Source organism: Pelodiscus sinensis, chromosome 2, assembly GCF_049634645.1.
Source record: "Pelodiscus sinensis isolate JC-2024 chromosome 2, ASM4963464v1, whole genome shotgun sequence".
Lineage (NCBI taxonomy): Eukaryota > Metazoa > Chordata > Testudines > Trionychidae > Pelodiscus > Pelodiscus sinensis.
In genome coordinates this window covers 9808332-9826874 of record NC_134712.1, presented here as the reverse complement: position 1 = coordinate 9826874, position 18543 = coordinate 9808332, and the positions used below count along the sequence as shown (strand labels likewise).

Here is an 18543-nt window from a genome sequence, read left to right as displayed (position 1 = left end):
ATGATGGATATCAGCAAACTATTCATGTTATTTATTGCCTGTGGCAATACTGCCATTTGCGATACAACAAAACAAACTATAAATTGTCTAGTCGAGAGAACTGCAAGAGAGTATTCTTGTTTAGAACTGTGTCAGGACTCTAAATCAAATTCAGAACTAATGAGATGCCAGGAAAACAATCATCAAGTGTTAGAACAGATATTCAGGGAAAACATATCTAGTAATTAATGCTTTTGTGATAAAATTCATCTCACTAATTGCAGTTCTTGCAAAGGAGAACATGAGCATATCCAATTTCCAGGGTTGCCTTAAAATAAATGTTCTCATAAACTAAATACTGTCTACTAACCTCCTGCCTGTTTGTTTTGTCTGCATCGATAATTAATGATTTCCTCCTAAGCTCATTATCTTGAATCTTGTAGGTTATTTAGAAGTGGAAAAATACCAAGCCAAGTGTAAGTCCTAGACACAACACACACAATGTCCTCCTATCTCACCCGTCTCCTCAATATTGCTTCAGTGCCTTTTCAAATGCCATAGAGTCACATTTTTTTCCCTGTAAGGCAGAATTTGGCTAGACAGCTTGCACTGCAGATCTGTTACAGTCTCCATATGGGTCTCTGTTGCAGGGAGGAAAGAGGATATGGTGGCTAAGAGTGCAGCAGTAGGAGTCAAGTTCAGTTCCTAGTGCTGCTATGGACCTGCTCTGCGACCTTCAGCAAGCTGCTCAGCTTTGCTGGGCTCTGGTTTCTCATACTCTAAACTTAGGATAGTATTGTCTCACCATGCACACTATACACTAGGGCTGAGTCTACACTGCACCCCTTTTCCGGAAAAGGGATGCAGATTAGACACTTTGGAATAGCAAAATCCGCGGGGGATTTAAATATCCCCCGCAGTATTTGCATTAACATGGCTGCCGCTTTTTTCCGGCTCGGGGATAAGCCAGAGAAAAGCGGCAGTCTAGACGTTATTCTCCGGAAAATAAACCCTTTTCCAGAGGATCTTTTATTCCTACTTTCAAGGTTTATTTTCCGGAGAATCACGTCTAGACTGCCGCTTTTCTCCGGCTTATCCCCGAGCCGGAAAAAAGCGGCAGCCATGTTAATGCAAATACCGCGGGGGATATTTAAATCCCCCGCGGATTTTGCTATTCCAAAGTGTCTAATCTGCATCCCTTTTCTGGAAAAGGGGTGCAGTGTAGACACAGCCTAGTAGACGGAGATGCTGTAAGGCTTAATTCTTTAATGTTGATTAAGTGCACTGACAGCTCTGGGTGAATGTGCAAAATATTATCATCATTAATGTCACCTGCACTTAGTCTGTACTCTGAGAATGGCTACTGCCATCAGCAGAAACTTGAACACGGCAAGAACACAGGTGGTTCATCTCAACCTGCCTTTGGAGAACAGATCTGCACTGCAAACAAAACTGAAACGTTTTACCCTCCATTTTCCTGGTACTGTTAATAAAACAGATTCATGCTTTTGACTGGGCACTGGAATTCTTGATCTGTTTACGAACATGGTGCTTTAGATACTAAATAGGCTGCAGCACATGCATGTAGAGCATAGCACAGAGTTCGTTTAATTTCTGCTGCTCTGCATTGTACGGGCAACGTACAACCCTAACCCTAACCCTAACCCTAACCCTAAGCTTTCCTAGAGAGTCTTTCTTTATCACACGAGCTAATCAATCACAATAAACCACACAAAGGAAACAACTTTTTGATGCTTTAGCTGAAACCAGCAGAAGCAGCTCTCCATAGCAGATCCAATGTATCCTCTTGAGCATTTAGAATTAACGTAATCAGTCTGTCTGTTCTTCTTTTGTTCTGCATAATTTTGCACATCATACCAGCGGTGACTGTATCAGCGTGTACTTGCCATCTCACGTGATGTTTTTAATGATCTCTTTTCCAAATCAGATCCTTGGACCGCTGACGGCAATGGACAGTTAGCTATTAACTTCAGTGGCAGCAGGACCAAGCCAGCAACAGCTGACTTCCAGTGGGGGAATAGTACCATTGATCTGAGTGGGCGCTGGTGCAGGATATCTGTGCTAAGTCCTTCACCTCTCACTCCTCACTTCCACTGTGCCTTTTCCCAAAGCTGTGTCAGTTTGGGCCCTACTGTACAATTCCTAATATCTGCTCTGCAAGGGCGAAGTTCCACTGACTCCAGTGGGACCTGCAGTAGATGTAAAGGAGGGCATAAACTGGCCCGGTATTACCTGGTTCCTTTCTGACATTAGGAAGTCCAGCTTTCCACCAGGGAGTCCCAGTTCTATAAAAGTCTTTACCAACCGTAGGTCTGCGCTGTTCCCTGAAAAGATACCGCACTCGGTAAGAGATTTCATTTCACAACAGGGTGATCCACACCGATTCTGCTCCCCGTGTGCTTCCTCAGTCTCACACTGGCCAGGGAGTTGTGATGGCACATGCCTCTGTGACCGGTGGCTCATTATGTTAGGCCTTGCCCTGACGTGGCCAGGCAGGGGAGCAGCAGCGGGAAAGGAATCCTGATAAACTCTGCAGCCGCCTGAGGGCTCCCTGGATCTCAGCTGCAGGTGTGTATGGCAGATCTTCCTCAGGAAGTGAAGGAGTGGGAACTGGCGGGGAGTAGGGATCTCAGTGCCTCTGCCACTTCACCCCCTATTGGTTGGCCAGCAGAGATGTGGGGATAAGCTGCCCCTTTAAGAACCACAGCAAATAAGTCTCCTTTCCTAAGCAGAACAGCGAAGGCCAAGGCACACCACAGGGTAAAGTCTAAGGCACAGTGTCTGCCAACGTATCTCCTATGGTGTGGTGCCTATACACCATGGGTGGGGAACCTCATGCCCGGGGGCTGAATGTGGCCCCCCGGCTTGCTTGGATCTGACCCCCGAGATTCAGGGCTCCCGCCCAGCATTGGGGAACCCACAATGGCACTCCAGCCTCCCCACCACAGGGCTGCAGCACACAAAATCTGGTCCTGGTGTGTGAGAGGAACATGGAGAGTGTCTTTCTCCTTCTCAATCAGGAGCTACGTCACTGAGGGTTGGTTTGTTTTGCTTCTCACTTGTGTGCGGCCCCCGACTGATTTTTCTGTGGGTCAGAGGTCTCTGACCCAAAAAAAGTTCCCTACCCCTGCTATACACTGTGACTTACACACAATCCAATCGTCCCACGTCTTTCCTTGCTGCATATGTAACGCCGAGAGCTGGAGCCGAACATGGGACCTCTGGAGCTTAGTACATGAAACTCTACCCCCTATGACAAAATTCAGCCGGCTCTCAGCTAAGGCTGTAGAGCGCAAACATTCTCTCTCTGTCGTTGGTCTAAGTGCTACCAGATGGGACAGTGAACCACACAGAGAACGTGCGTGGGTTACCCATACACTACTAAAAGGGTGTCATAAGGAGGAGGGAGAAGACTTGTTCATCTTGGCCTCTGAGAATAGAACAAGAAGCAATGGGCTTAAACTGCAGCAAGGGAGGTTTAGGTTGGATGTTAGGAAAAAGTTCCTAACTATCAGGGTGGTTAAACACTGGAATAAATTGCCCAGGGAGATTGTGGAATCTCCATCTCTGGAGATATTTAAGAGTAGGTTAGATAAATGTCTATCAGGGATGGTCCAGACAGTACTGGTCCTACCATGAGGGCAGAGGACTGAACTCAATGACCTCTCTTGGTCCCTTCCAGTCCTAGTATTCTATGATTCTATAATAGTGGACAATACTTATTCTCCCCTCCCCAAGAGCCAGCCACCTTCTCTCCTGCAGGGTGTGTCTAGACTACAGGGTTTTTTCGAAAAAAAGTGGCCTTTTTTCGAAAAAACTTCCCCTGCATCTAGACTGCTGTTGCATTCTTTCAAAAGTAAATCAAAAGAATGCGGCAGTGTAATGTAAACTGTAGGTTTTTTTTCAAAAGAAAGCATCCAGACTGCCTGGGTGCTCTCTTTTGAAAAAACGGCTTGCTTTTTCGAAAGTACTGGTGTTAGTCTAGAAGCTCTTTTTCGAAAGAGGCTTTTTCGAAAGTATCTTTCGAAAAATCCTCTTTCAAAAGAGGCTTGCAGTCTAGACGTAGCCTCAGTGACAGCATTTAAACCAAGTTTGCTTTTCGCTGGATGATATTTTGCTAAATGAGCAGATGGTTGTGAAAAGCTTCGGAGGGGTTGACAATTTTACTGGGTGGAAGAGGTTGGGTTTGGGGGGGACAAGTCTGTGAAAACTCTCCCATTATGTAACAAAATCATGTGTGGAGTAATAATTTCCAGTGACGTTAAGACAAGACAACATACTGTGAGCCAGATCCTTGGCTGGTGTGAGTGACACTCATGGCCTGTGCTGGGTATACGAGCAGAGGAACTCGAATTCTATATTTTTAATCAGAATAAAGTGCAGCATCTCTCTCAGTCCTTACCATCTAGTCCATGGACACAGACTACCAGGTGAATTCCATCTTCCAAATTTTCTTCCTCTTCCTCTGGTGGAAAATATGGGATATCAGAAGCTAGTACAGATAAGTCACTGTACAGAAATCCTTCAATCTTCATTTCTTTTTTAAACTTTTCTTTGGCCTGATAAAAACTGGAGAATACACTAATTAATCATATGGAGAACTGGGCGTTCAACAACAAAACCTTTAAACTAGGAATGAGCACATTCAGTGAATTCCCTTACAGCATTCAAGGTGAAGGCCTGTGCACTGCATCCTACAGGTTAGGGTGACTAGGGGAGGGCAGGGATGGAGTGTAGATAACCTAAGATACAATGGGATGAGCTGCCTCTTATGAGAAAGATCCTCACAGTGGTATCTCAACTTGTGCGGGTCCAAAGCAGGTTTGCTGCTAAGAATCTTTGGGTCCTCTTAAAAAGGAGAATCAGGATTGGCATGCCCACGTAGCTGTGTCGAGGGAAACATGGTGTTCTGCTCTATCCAGCAGGACTAATTAGACTGATGTTAACAAACAAATCTGAGCTAAGCAGAGGAGAAGTCAACACTGTCCTCTTCCTACCCCTCAAACAAGTATGCAAATCCATATCCCACCAACGGGGATGGCAACTTTCATCTACACATGCACCAGTCAAGAGCTGTTGGGTGCCTCTCCAGATAGATTAACATTTCCCAGCTCTGGAGCCTACAAGTTGGCTCCTAAGTGGAAGATGTCTAAGGCGATGTCCCACAGCCAAGCTTGGAAACATCAGCTTTAGTCATGGGGCAAAATTGTAACCACCCTATTCTCCAGTGTGTAGCACTTACTCACACAAGCAATCCCATTGAATTCACTGGGGCAGTTCAGGCGAGTAACTATTTGCCAAAAAGTTAGGAGAGGGTCACAATCTAGGTCCGTATGGAATCCTTATGGATTCAGCAAAGCACTTAAGCACATGCTGGGCTGAGCAGAAAAGGAATTAAGCATGCGTTTTGTTGAATATGAGCCTAACAGCCATGGTTCACTTGGAGAAGGAGGTGACAGAAGAGACCAATATAAAACCAGAGAGCACAGTATAAAACAGTCAATCCAGGGTTAGAGGAGCTTGCTGGACAACAAAAGTAGCAATCAGAACACACACTCTTTAAGGCTGTGTCTACACTGGGCCACTTATTCCGGAAAATCAGCTGCTTTTCCAGAATAAGCTGCGAGCTGTCTACACTGGCCTTTGAATTTCCGGAAAAGCAACGATGCTCTACTGTACAAAATCAGCCGCTATTCCGGAAAAACTATTCTGCTCCCGCTCGGGCATAAGTCGTTATTCTGGAACACTGTTCTGGAAAAGGGTCAGTGTAGACAGCCCAGTAGTCTTTTCCGGAAAAAAGCCCCGATCGCAAAAATGGCGATCGGGGCTCTTTTCCGGAAAAGCGCGTCTACATTGGCCACAGACACTTTTCTGGAAAAAGGGCTTTTCCGGAAAAGCAGCCTGCCAATGTAGACGCTCCTTTTCCGGAAAAACTGAAAACGGAATATTATTCCGTTTTAAGGATTTCCGGAAATTCATGCCAGTGTAGACACAGCCTAAGAGTTTATCCCTTACCCACCTTTGTGTTTTAAGATAAATGCCCAGTGCACCCATTTTCTCTCAGCACTGCACAGGACACAAGACATAATTGAAACCTCTGTCATGTGTAGGTTTGCGGACTGTGCTGTCAGCTAGGCAATCAGTGCAAAATACCCCAAGGCAAGGGGAAAGGAAAGATAAGCTAAGGAAAGAGACTGCAATTCAGGGATCTGAGTTCTCAACAATATTACAGCCTCTCTGCAGGACTTGTGCGAGTCACTTGGGCCACATCTTCGCATGCCGTGCTGGAGATCCATCTTCTAGTGTTTGATTGAGTGGGTCTAGTTAAGACCCTCTAAACCAAATGCTGAAGGAAGTCATGAGGAGTAAGAGAAGCCAATGGGAATGTCGGCCTCCCTCTGTGAAAGCCGCGTCAAGCTTGGCTTAAGGCAAGCCAACTCCAGCTATGTATTTTATGGAGCTGGAGTTGTGTACCTTACCCTGACTTTCCAGAGCTACTGTAGCCCTGGCCTTAGTCTCTATGCCTCTGTTGTTCAACTGTACAGTGAGGGTCATGTTCAGAGCTTCTCCTATCCTTTCATAATCCTTTCTGGGTTATTCATAGAGTAAACTCCTCAGGGTAGGGGATTGGCTTTTCATAGCACAGTGGGGACTGAGCTCAGCTGGGGTGTCTGGGTATTACTGCAACACTAATCAAGAAAGCCATTTGACTATCTTACCTAAGCATCCTTTCATTGGCCTCTTCATCCATGTCATCTGAATTGCAGGCCACAACGCTGAAAGAGCCTAAAGGCTGGCGTGTAATAGGGAAAGTGGCCTGCTTTGAAGAGAAGCCAACCACGGCAGGAGTCTCTTTGAGCACAGAAGAGAAGGGAAGACACGTGGCTGTGCAGGAAACAGACAGGTTAACCACCTCCACGGCCTTTCGGCTCTCCAGTGCTAAGCCCTCTGTGGCCGCGGACTGAACCCCAGTGCCATTAGCCATGAGCTGACCTTCCACGCGCTCCAGTTCCTGAGGATATTCGGCACAATAAGATCCGTCCCCCAAGTCTGCCAATGCAGATGCATCATCCAATTCAATTTCTTGTAAGCCCTGCATTTCTTCACATGACACCATGGGTTCATTGGGGAAAGGGCTCCCGCACTCTCCCCTGGTGGAACCAAATTCAGTGGAAGTCTCTGATGAGGCTGGAAACGTGTAGCAAAAGTCTGGTACCCGGCTCACTCCATGGGAGAAATTCTCGATGTCGAGTATGCTAACACTGGAATAAAAGTCTTCACCTATTTGCAACTCCTTAGGCATAGGGTTGAGTGCATCTTTCAGATCACTATATGCACTGAAGTGCACGTCTCTGGGGTCCGAGGAGGGCCTGACATTCTGTGTTTCCAAGCTGCACTCTTCATTTCTCTGCCCTGCCTGGCATTCAGAGGGATCACATCTGTGCTGCTTTACATTTACGGGCTGTCCTGCGTATTCCGAACTACAGGCTCCTTCTGCAAAACCTTCCTTATCTGCCTCTTCTTCTGGTAGTTCATTGCTGCTGTTCCTTTGTTTTACAGCAGCCCTAGGATGCTCTCCTGTGGCAATGTCTGGTTCTGTTTGCTCACTGTCTGTGGCATTCTCACACTCAGAAAACCTCCCTGGCATATCTGTGCTTCTGCACATCACTCCCATGGAGCTTTTCAAGGGCCCTTCTGCAACTTCCAAGATTGCTTTATCACCTTGGGGCATAGCTATATTGTCCGTGGGCTCCTCTGGGCTGCTGATCTGGGGTGCAGAAACGGATTTGGTCAGCTTTGTAAGTTCTACTTCCCTCTCTTCCTCCTCAAACGGTAATGAGCTAATTGATGTCAGCGATGCTTGGATCCCACTGGGCAGGCTTGTGTTGCTTTCTGTATGTCCTCCCTCTAGAGAGTTTCTGTGTAGGGTGTGCCTCCTTACCAGCTGCTGCAGCATTTCACGGTCACTCGGCAGCTCCAAAGCCCTGCTGCGCACGTCAGACCAAGCCACCGAACTAGGTTCACTTTCAATGCCCGAGTCAGATATTATTGAGGAAGATCTCTTTATGACCCCCGAGCTCAGGGTAAACTCTTCACATTCCTCGGTTCTTTGCTCCTTCACAGATGACTTCCCCTCTGGGGCATCTTTTGTGGTCTGGGTTAATAAATCCAAAGTACTGATTGGTAATGCTTTCAAAGCTGGTAACAGAGCCTTGTTGTCTTGTTCAACCGGTCGTTCAAGACTGTTTAGTTCATTTAATGCAAGTTCATCTGAAGTAAGAATATGTTCGTTATCATCAGTTTTAGCTGCTTGCCTTAACTCAGTAGTGTCTAAGAGTCCCCTCGTTCCACTGTCACAGAGAGCACTAATGATCAATATGGGTTCACCTTTGTGGCAATCCTTATTGCTAAGTTTCACATCCATGCATTCTACTCCGAGTCTATCGTCTTTTAATGGAATGTCCACTGGCATTTGAAAGTCTCCTGCTTTATGTTTTAACAGGCCTGTGTCCAAACCTGAAACCATTTCTGAACTTGAAATTGACACATTTTCATGGGAAACATCTGTTTTCCTTTGAACTTCCTTGTTGACCGGACTTGTCTGAGAAGTGGAGTGCTGTGCTAAATCTTTAGCCACATAAGTTTCAGTTGCAATATCGCTGTAGATACAGGAGGCATTCCCATTTATTTTATCAGTATGAATGAACAGAGTATCTTTCCTGAAATCTGCCTTTTCCAATGAAATGTCCTCATTTGATGCAAGAGCCTCCTTGCTATTTATTAAGTCCATTTGTGCACCGTTCATCACAGGAACCTCAAAAGCTGGGAAAACATCCAAACTTTGACCTGAAAGAAAAACAATGTAAATGGCTTATACAAGGAATTAAAATATTTGAAGGTGATAATACATATGCACTGCTGCACACCATCCCATGCATACACCATACATATATATGACAATGAACATTCTTTATGCTGTATTCACTTTTAACTGTTATGCTCATTACATAATTAATATCACTTAGCAGTGTGTGTGCTTTGCAGTTCCAAAATAAGGCAACTTAAATGTCCTAAAACTAGTGGAAACTTTTGGACACTCGGGCCTCTGTTCATATGACAAAGTAAGCACTTGCACCATGGCCAGGCTTTCTTGTTATTATTCTTCCTGTTAAATACATGGTAAAAAGTTGTGGAAAATTGAGAACTACAGTATTTCAACTGACTTTGGAAAGGAAAAACAACAGAGCTTAGTACTAGTACAAAAAATATTAAATGGCTTGCTTCATAGCCTCTCTAGATTTCATGATCCAATGAGCGGCGGATGAAATATTCTATAGCCTTCAGGATCTGCCTGCCACTAGATGTCTCTCTAACAATAAAAACCACAGCCTTGTTTTCCCTTAATGGCTGGAGTGAAAAATCCATGGGATTTTGCTTCGGATTTTGTATCAAGTTCTTGGAATTAAACTGGGAATCATAAACCAAAACCAAAAAACATCTAATAAAAAGAAAAACGTGTAAGTAACAGGAAGTGTATATACCAAAAAAACCCGGGAAATTGCGTACCATATGCAGAATCATTCATAGCATGTTGAGTCCTGACCAGAAAACACATCCCTAACTCTAGTGAGAAATTTCATGGGATCTTTATTGACAACAAAAAGCTAAGAAAATTTTGGTTTTATGCCTCATTTAAAAGCTGGAACCTGGAGCAGCCATCGAGCTCTCTAATGCCACACTGGAGGACTGGCTCAGGTTTGTCTCTAAGGGTACATGGACCTACCGACCCACCCACAGCATTTCTTGCAGTCTCCTGGGAACAGCCCTACCCCTGGGAATGACTCACTTTTGTAAGGGGAATCTACATATCTGTCTTCAAAAATCACAGGGACTGTGTTCCCATCTCCATCAATGTCCAGGCATTCGGCTGGCAGAGGTGGCATGCTGACGAGATACTCGGAATTCCGAACTTCTGTAGAAATCTGGCTGTGACTTTGGATCCTGAGGGAACGACACGGAGGCAATTAAGTGTGCGATGAGTTACTGTGCAGTTTCACCATCATTCTTCTCATCTAGTTAGCGAAACAGACAGAGTTTCACCGAAGCAGGCCAATGTTTTGAAATACGGGTGCCTAACATTACACATCTGAGTCCAGATTAAGGTGCTAAGTGCATGGGCTAATTTTCAGAGATGCTGAGCAACCATGTTCACTGGAGAGAAGGGGGCTTTGGAGCAAACTGGAGGGAAGTGTTCGGCTCCTGGCAGGACTGAACCTAAAGCCACTGAACATAATAAAGTAGCAGGTACCCAGTAGAGTGGTGCACTGTGTAATCTACATTGAGCCAGTCTGCTAAGTGGATTTACAAGGGGCCTTCTCTCGAGATGCCTCCACACCTTTGTAGCTTTTTGTGCTCTTTTTACTTCCTTGTAGGAACTCCTGGGGGGAAAAGCACCCCAAAAGGGTCAGAAGTGATGGGGAAAAAGGCAGGGCCATGCTCCCTCTTGGATAAACTCAGAGAGGGGTGCATGCTGTGATGTCCTAAGGGACGGTTCCCATGTATGCCCCACAACCGCACAACTGCAGAGAATATTGTGACTCACTGTTGTCTAGAGCAGCCCCTAGGTGGCATAGCCCTGTACCAGCTCCCTGACAGGGCTGTCACTAAGGGTATGTCTAAACTACATGACTCCGTCGAAGGAGCCATGTAGATTAGTTTAATTGAAAAAGGGAAATGAAGCGGCAATTTAAATAATCGCCGCTCAAGGCTTACAGGATCTGCCGACGACGGGTTCTAGGGTCTGCAGATCCCTGTCTAGACTGCTGCGCTGTGCCGACAAACAGCTGATCAGCACAGCGCGGTGGCCATTTTGATTTAAATGAAGCGGTGACTATTTAAATCGCAGCTTCATTTCCCTTTGTCATCCTGCCTCATCTACATGGCTCCGTCAATGGAGCCACGTAGTCTAGACACACCCTAAGTGAGACAACTGAGCCCATTATGGGTGTGGTGTAAAGAGGTGCTCATCGCCCATTATTCTGACTGACCTCAGTGGGAATGGTGGGCACTCAACATTCCTGAAATTCAGTTCTGTTATCTCCATGTAATGGAATCAGCAAACTCACAGGAATTGCTAGCTCAGGCTGGACTGCCTTCTCAGATCCTCTCTGTGCAATCCCGGACTACACCCAATAACTTCAACCAGGTGGGGAGGAGAAGAGTTGTTATCACCTTCTGGCATTTGCTTCAGCCTCATATCTCTATCATGATTTAGACCACAAGCCTGAGGCCAGGTCCTCACTAGGGGTGAAAGATGACCTAAGATACATAACTGCAGCCACATCAATAGCATAGCAGGAGTTGACGTACCTTAGACTGAATTTCTGTGGCATCTCCAATGTGTGAGATCAATGGGAAAGACTCTCCCATTGACATCCCTGACTCCTCGTGATCCCGTGGAGTATCAGAGTTGACAGGGGAGCTGTCAGCTGTCGATATAGTAGATCTTTACTAGACTTGCTAAATCGAAGCCTGGGAAATCAATCTCTACAGTGTCAATCTCCTGGTACGTGGAAGCAAGTTCTTAAAAACCCACCTGCATATCAAAGGTGTCTGGAGATTACAGCTCTCTGGAGCCTGATCTGGATAGTGCCTTGTGTACTATTTTACTTTGACTTCAGTGGATTTACACTGCAGTAAGATTAAAAGAGCCCCCATGACTTCTGTATGGATTACTAATGCCCCCTGAAGATTGAGGAAGAAAGGTGTGGATTTGCATCACAAAGGATAACAGGGGTCTGGACCACAAAGAGCTTTAAGAGACTGCATGCTCCTTGGGCCCAAGTGCCAGGGATGGGAGATGAAAAGAATTACTTACAGGCTTTCCTGAAAGGTCAGCACAGCTATCTTTTGATGCTCAGCATAAAAGAATGCTTCTGAGAATCTTCTTACCTGAATAAGAAAGAAAGGTTATACATTAAAGTAAGACAAGAGTGAGCGGGGAGTTGATAGCAGCTGTCAACTTCCTGAAGAGGGGGTTCCAAAGAGAATGGCAAGAGGTTGTTCTCAGTGGTGACGGATGGCAGAAGAAGGAGCAATGGTCTCAAGTTACATTGGGGAGGTCTAGGTTGGAGATTAGGAAAACCTATTTCACTAGGAGAGTGGAGAGGCACTGGAATGGGTTCCCTAGGGAGGGGGTGGAATCTTCATCCCTCGAAGTTTTTAAGTCCTGGCTTGACAAAGCCCTGGCCGGGATGATTTAGTTGGGATTGATCCTGGTTTGGGCAGGGGGCTGGACTCGGTGACCTCCTGAGGTCTCTTCCAGCCCTAGGATACTATATGATTAGAACCCTGCAAAGATGCTGGGTGCATACAAGTCTGCTTCAAATTAACTGCTCCAGATGCTTTGTGTCACCAGGATGACACAAGCCAGCTAGGAACCCAGGCTGCCCAGCCAATTCAGCTGGGTTTTCGTTTTGCCTTGCTGGAGCAGCACGAAACAGCTAGTCCATATGAACGAATATGGCCTGACATGTGCAACACCTGTTAGGACTGAAGCCATGGCCCTTGGAAATATTTTGGAGTCAGTTCTCTCAGCAGATTTAAAACTAGGGTAGCTAGTTTTAAATTTAATTCCCCTGCAACTGACGTGGCAATAGTGCAGTTACTAAACAATGGTATCTTCTGCACAAATATATACGGTAACTCCCATTATTATACATGAACACAGAGGGGAATAAACTGTACATTATTAGAAACATATACATACGTAGCATGAGATTTGAACATTAATGTTTTTTAATTCTTTGCATGGACACACAACTCAGCAATAAACAATCAACTGTGAAAGACCTGCAGGTTTGAAATGATTTACAGAGCACTTTATATATAAAAAAATACAACCCTAAAAAATTCAATACAGATTGAACCTCTCTAGTCCTACACCTTGGGACCCAAGCAGTGCTGAACCAGAGCATGTGCCTAATCACAGAAGGTCAATATTGTCTAACAGAATTACCAACATTTTTTCTGCTTATTGGGCTCTTAGAAGATATTTGGGGTAAATTGGAGTTAAATAATAGCATAGAAACTGAGAGCCAGGACTGGTGGCTGTAAGTAAACATTATGGGACCATGGAAAATCTGGCCACACCCATGGTAAGTGGATATCCGGTTAACTAAAAACATGCTGGACCACGGATTTTGTCGCACCAGAGAGTTCTGGATTAGGGATGTTTAATCTGTACTGCTATCTGTTCAGAAATAAATTTTCAATTTCTGTGCACACAAGATATATAATACATTCCACTAATGTGTTAAGATGCTAGTCCTTACATTACTACTATTATTTTGTAAAATACAGCATGGTAGAATGGCAGCAGAAAGCATACATTGAGATGTTACAACATCCCCTAGAATTGCCAAGCTTTGTTCTGACAAATGGCCTTTCTAAAAGAACAGATTACCATGGCTTGAAAAATGGTGATTAATAATAGTACCTTATGTCTCTGAGGCTCTCAAACTGCTTCAGGCAGCCAGAAAACAATACCACACGCATTTTAAATGATTGCCCAACAAGCCAAAAGCAGTCAGGACCAGAGTCCCAGTCCCCAGCTCTAAACCTTACCAGACCCACTAAATTGAACACCAGAAGATTGATCTCTGGCATGGAAAGTGGAGACATGACCTGTCATGGGTGAGGGATGGCCAGCAGCCTGGGGACTAAGGGGTTAACTGTATCTGGCCAGGTAGCAGTCAGCCAATAGAAATGCAGATAGGGATTTCAAACTGAGACAAAGGAATTTTGGGGTTTTCCCTCCTTTATCTCTGTGCCAGTTTTGCTCTAGATACTGAGGGAGACAGAAGACATGTCTCTCTCCAAAAAAAAGACTCTTCATAATGTGTGGGCAAAGTTTTCTGTTGTGGGACTTTGGATCTGATATCTGTGCTGTTAGAAATGGGTTTTCCTCTCTTTTGTAACTAAGTTTTGGCCTATGGGAGTCCCCATGAGTATATTAATTGGTGACTTTTTCCATGTAGTCATTATGCTTGTAACAGGAATATTGTTTTGATAATATAACGTCTTTCTTTTTTATTAACCTAGTATTGGTTCAGTTCTGTGTCCTAAAAAATCTGTGGGATCTACATGCCTCTGACTAGGGGATAGCAGCCACCGGACTGCCATTTGTATTTTCTCTTTTCTTTTTCAAGTTCTTTGGAGAAAAGAGTTTGGGGTGCCTTGGAGGTTGGTTTCAAGTGTCCACCCGTTTGTGGGTTCAAAAGCACCTGATGGTGGCAGTGGAGTTTTATCCCCAAAATCTAGGTTTTTAGGATTTTGGGGGGAAGTTTTATACCAAAGCCTGGAAAGATAAGGGTTTGGGGTACTTTTGCGGGCCCCCACATCTGCATTCATCGTGCCAGAGTGGGTAATCAGCCTCAGAGCTATCCTGCTGGAAAACCTGCTTACTACGGCAAGGTGAGGACACAACAGGTTACAACTTATTACTTGCACCTACTGGTTGAACAGACAGCTAGAATTTCATAGTTGAAAGAATGTTTCAAAAATGCTATTTGCTAGGCATAAAATTCCCCTGTGTGCAGAGAGCCAGCACAATGACTTAGGCATCACCTAAGTGGTAGACACGCTTTGGGCTTGTCTTCTGCTTGAGGGTGAATTTCACCCAATGACTCTAGTTAAGAACACTCTGGATGTCTCATTGACCCCTCCTATCAGGCTGTCATCGCCATTGCTGAATGAGTTTTCTAGCGTTACCCTCAGCGTGTGATGCTCCTGAGTAAGATAGGCCGTGACTTCTGGATGGAGTGTCACTGTCTCCAGGAATTGGGTCCATAGTGCCAAGAGGTGGGTGCAAAGCCAGGCCAGGTCCTTGCTGATCTGCTCTGCTATCTTCTCTGGATTGTTCAACATCTAGAAGGAGAAAAAGATGTTTGGAGATTAGGTCAGTGGCATTAATTAGGACATTAGATGAAGCCCCTTTTAAAAAAAGAAACAAAAGGAATAATCATAGAATTATAGCATCATAGAAGATTAGGCTTGGAAGAGATCTCACCTTGTCCAACCCCTGCTCAGTGCAGGACCAACCCCAACTAAATCATCCCAGTCAGGGCTTTGTTAAGTCCTTGATTCAGAACCAGTCTGATGCTGGGTTTTGTCCCAGAGCAGGCAGTTACTATAGAAAAATTTCAGCCCATGCATCTGAGCACAAATGAAGCTGTCGACATAAGGGAAGAGTGGAGAGTGGGCACAATCCAGCCTTAGCACATTTCTTCATTGCAGATTAAAAAAAAACAAATGCAGTTAATTGGTGTTAGTACCAAAATATCCACTAGATGGGGGTGTTAGCTCTGGAATATGAAATGATGCTCCCTCTTCTGCAGACTTAGTGATGATGCCTTTTGATTAGAGCATCAACTCTTTCACACGTCATATCAAAGCAGTAGGTGAAGGTCGTTTTTTTTTTTTATATATGTATATTTATAATTCCCAATACAGTATGGAAAAAATATTCCAAAATTCTTTCACGGGAGAACTGAAAGTCCCCTGATGAAATTAATAAGCAGCAAGTTTAAAACAAACAACAGGAAATACACCTTCAGACAACACACAATTAGCCTGTGGAATTCATCACCATGGGATGTTGTAAAGGCCAAAACTATAACTAGATTCAAAAAAGAATTTAGATAAAGTCATGGAACATAGGTCCATCAGTGACTATGAGCCCAATGATTGGGAATGCAATCCCACGGTTCCTGTGCTCCTAAATCTCCAATTGCCAGAAGCATCTGGCACTAGGCACTGTCAGAGAGAAGCTACAGGTAGTCCCCGGGTTACGTACAAGATAGGGACTGTAGGTTTGTTCTTAAGTTGAATTTGTATGTAAGTCGGAACTGGTACATATTGTAGGGGAAACTCTAGCCAAACATTTCTCCAGAGTTAAGTTTTATTCTCCAACACCTCACTTCCCTCAATCCTTTATTCTCAAGCTGAGGTGTCTGCTGAGAAAAGCCGGTTCGCGTCTCCCTGGTCTGCTGGGGGGAAGCAGCTAGTGCGGGGTTGTCTCACCCCGTTTGTAAGTAGGGATCCGATGTAAGTCAGATCCATGTAACCAGGGGACTGCCTGTACTGGGCTAGATGGATGTTTTGTCTAAGCCTCTGTGGCCATTTTTATTATCTTAAAAGTATTTTCTACTATTTTCTCTGTACAAACAGAGTTATTTTTCATGATTCTACTAATATTTATGAGTTCCAACCTCTACAGCATATAGTAATTATGTTTAGCAGTACATGTATCTGTACAGTCCTACCACAATGGGGCCCTGATCCATGTCTCAGGTCCCTAGGTGGTACTACTACTACTACTACAAAGAAGTTATCCCTTAAAAAGCAAGTTTCATTACCAGCCACAGTCTCTTTTCACCATAGCATCACAAGAAATTGTGAGCCTTAGCTTGATTTTTATACAGTCTTTATGCAGGCAAATCCCCAAGGTTAGTGGTACGGAAATCTAAATAATGATTAGAAGTCATTCCGTGTGTGTGTGTATGTGTATGTGTGTGTATAAAACTGTGGGTATCACAACTGTCCTTATATTGCCCTCACTGCTGTATTCCTAACCATGAAATCTGTTCAGAGTAAGCAATCTCCTCTACCAGTTCAGACAGCGAAATCAAAGGGACATCTAGAAGGGAGATGTTTGTCCGCATGGTGCTCTCTGCAGGATCAGGGGTTTATTTAGTATAGTCCCTCTCCCCCCTTAGAGAAAATAACTTGCAGTGTCACCAATGTTCTTTATTTTTTAAGTTTAAACACTAGCAACTATGCTGTCGAATGCATCGTAAATTAAGGGCCCAAGAGCAAGATTCCAAGGAGAAGATGCATTCACACCCAGGGTTATTAACTAGCATGATGATTAGTTTTCCAGCTCATTGGCTCGTGACCTTTTCTGTATGCTGGAGATAACTGGAAAAGTCAGCGTCAAGCTTTAATTGTGATGTTCTCACTCTATATTAACAGTGGGTCAGACAAACGGAGAGCTCGGCAGATGTCAGAGAATCAGGTGAACTCCTGAGAGGTGTTTGCTTCAGTATTCAGCACTTCTCCAGATCTGACCCATAGGCAGGGCTGAAAAGGCCCCTCAAATTCCAAGACCTCTCACATTCATCTGAGCTCTGCAATGTTGGGCTGTTTAAGAAGGCAATTTTTCCCCGATAGTGTCCATTACCACCAAATAAGGAAATACATCTAAAATGTTTCAAGAAAACTTTGATAGCTGACTGTATGGCAAGTACCCACTTATCAATTGATGTCGTTGTGAAACCTTTATTTCTTTATCGATGTAGTGGCGGAGCCCTCATTTCTTTATTGTTTTATCTTTATGATTCCCGCTTCTCTACTCTGTATCTGTGTGGTCTCTGTCTGGTTCTTTGATTGATTCTGTCTGCTGGATAATTAATTCTGCTGAGTGTAAATCAATGAAAGTGGTGGGATATAATTAGTTAGATAATCATGTTATAATATGCTGGGACTGGCTAGTTAAATGTTAGTAAAATGATTGGTTATGGTAGAGCTGAGAATATTATTCTCTGCGCTGATTAGGCCTCAGCTGGAGTACTATGTTCAGTTCTGGGCAACACATTTCAGGAAAGAAATGGACAAATTGGAGAAGGTCCACAGGAGAGCAACACAAATGCTTAAATGTCTAGAAAACATGATCTATGAGGGAAGATTGAAAGAACTTGACTTGTTTAGTCTGGAAAAGAGAAGACTGAGAGGGGACTTGATACAAGTTTTCAAGTACCTAAAAGGGAGTTAGAAGGAGGAGAGAGAAAAACATATTTTTCTTAACCTCTGTTGATAGGAAAGAAGTGATGGGCTTAAATTGCAGCAAGGTAGGTTTAGGCTGGACATTAAGAAAAACTTCCCAACTGCCAGGGTGGCTAAGTACTGGAATAAATTACCTAGAGAGATTCTGGAATCCCCATTACTGGAGATATATAAGAGCAGGCTGGATAGACATCTATCAGGGAAATAGCTTATTTCGAAATAGCACATCTACACTGCAGGGAAGCCTCACAATTAGTCCGAGGCAGGCTTCCCTAATATAGATGGGCTATCTTGATTTAGAGCCCCAGGAGGAATAACTTAGAATGGCCCTCGTGAGGTCATTTCCCCAGAAGCCAGGGTCAGTTGTGGAGTCCCCAGCTGACCTCGGGTTCCGCTTCTGTGCAGAGCCCACGATCAGCTGGGCATCCCCATCTGATGCCAGGCTTCATGGCAGCTGCTCCTTTGAAACGCTGAGGTGGAAAAAGGAAACTCGATTCATGTTAACTAGAAACTAACCCCAATAAACATAACATTTTCCAGATTTGGGGTACAGGCAGTCCCCGGGTTACGTACAAGATAGGGACTGTAGGTTTGTTCTTAAGTTGAATTTGTACGTAAGTTGAAACTGGCGTCCAGATTCAGCTGCTGCTGAAACTGACCAGCGGCTGACTACAGGAAGCCCGAGGCAGAGTTTCTCTG

At 44.4% G+C, this 18543-nt stretch overlaps 1 protein-coding gene across 10 annotated transcripts in view; it reads right to left on the bottom strand.

Annotated features, from left to right (window-relative positions):
* The window catches only part of FAM135B (family with sequence similarity 135 member B), a 388356-nt gene that overhangs the window by 21694 nt on the left and 348119 nt on the right, over window positions 1-18543 (bottom strand). For 9 of the 10 annotated variants that reach the window (XM_075920076.1, XM_075920075.1, XM_075920079.1 and 6 more), the window contains 6 exons: window positions 14773-14928; window positions 11879-11952; window positions 9848-10002; window positions 6720-8847; window positions 4403-4569; window positions 2233-2324 (listed from right to left, as the gene is read on the bottom strand). In XM_075920076.1, coding sequence (XP_075776191.1) covers window positions 2233-2324; window positions 4403-4569; window positions 6720-8847; window positions 9848-10002; window positions 11879-11952; window positions 14773-14928 — 2772 coding nt within the window. The remainder of the gene's footprint in view (window positions 1-2232; window positions 2325-4402; window positions 4570-6719; window positions 8848-9847; window positions 10003-11878; window positions 11953-14772; window positions 14929-18543) is intronic. The other variant, XM_075920080.1, reaches the window with a different exon arrangement.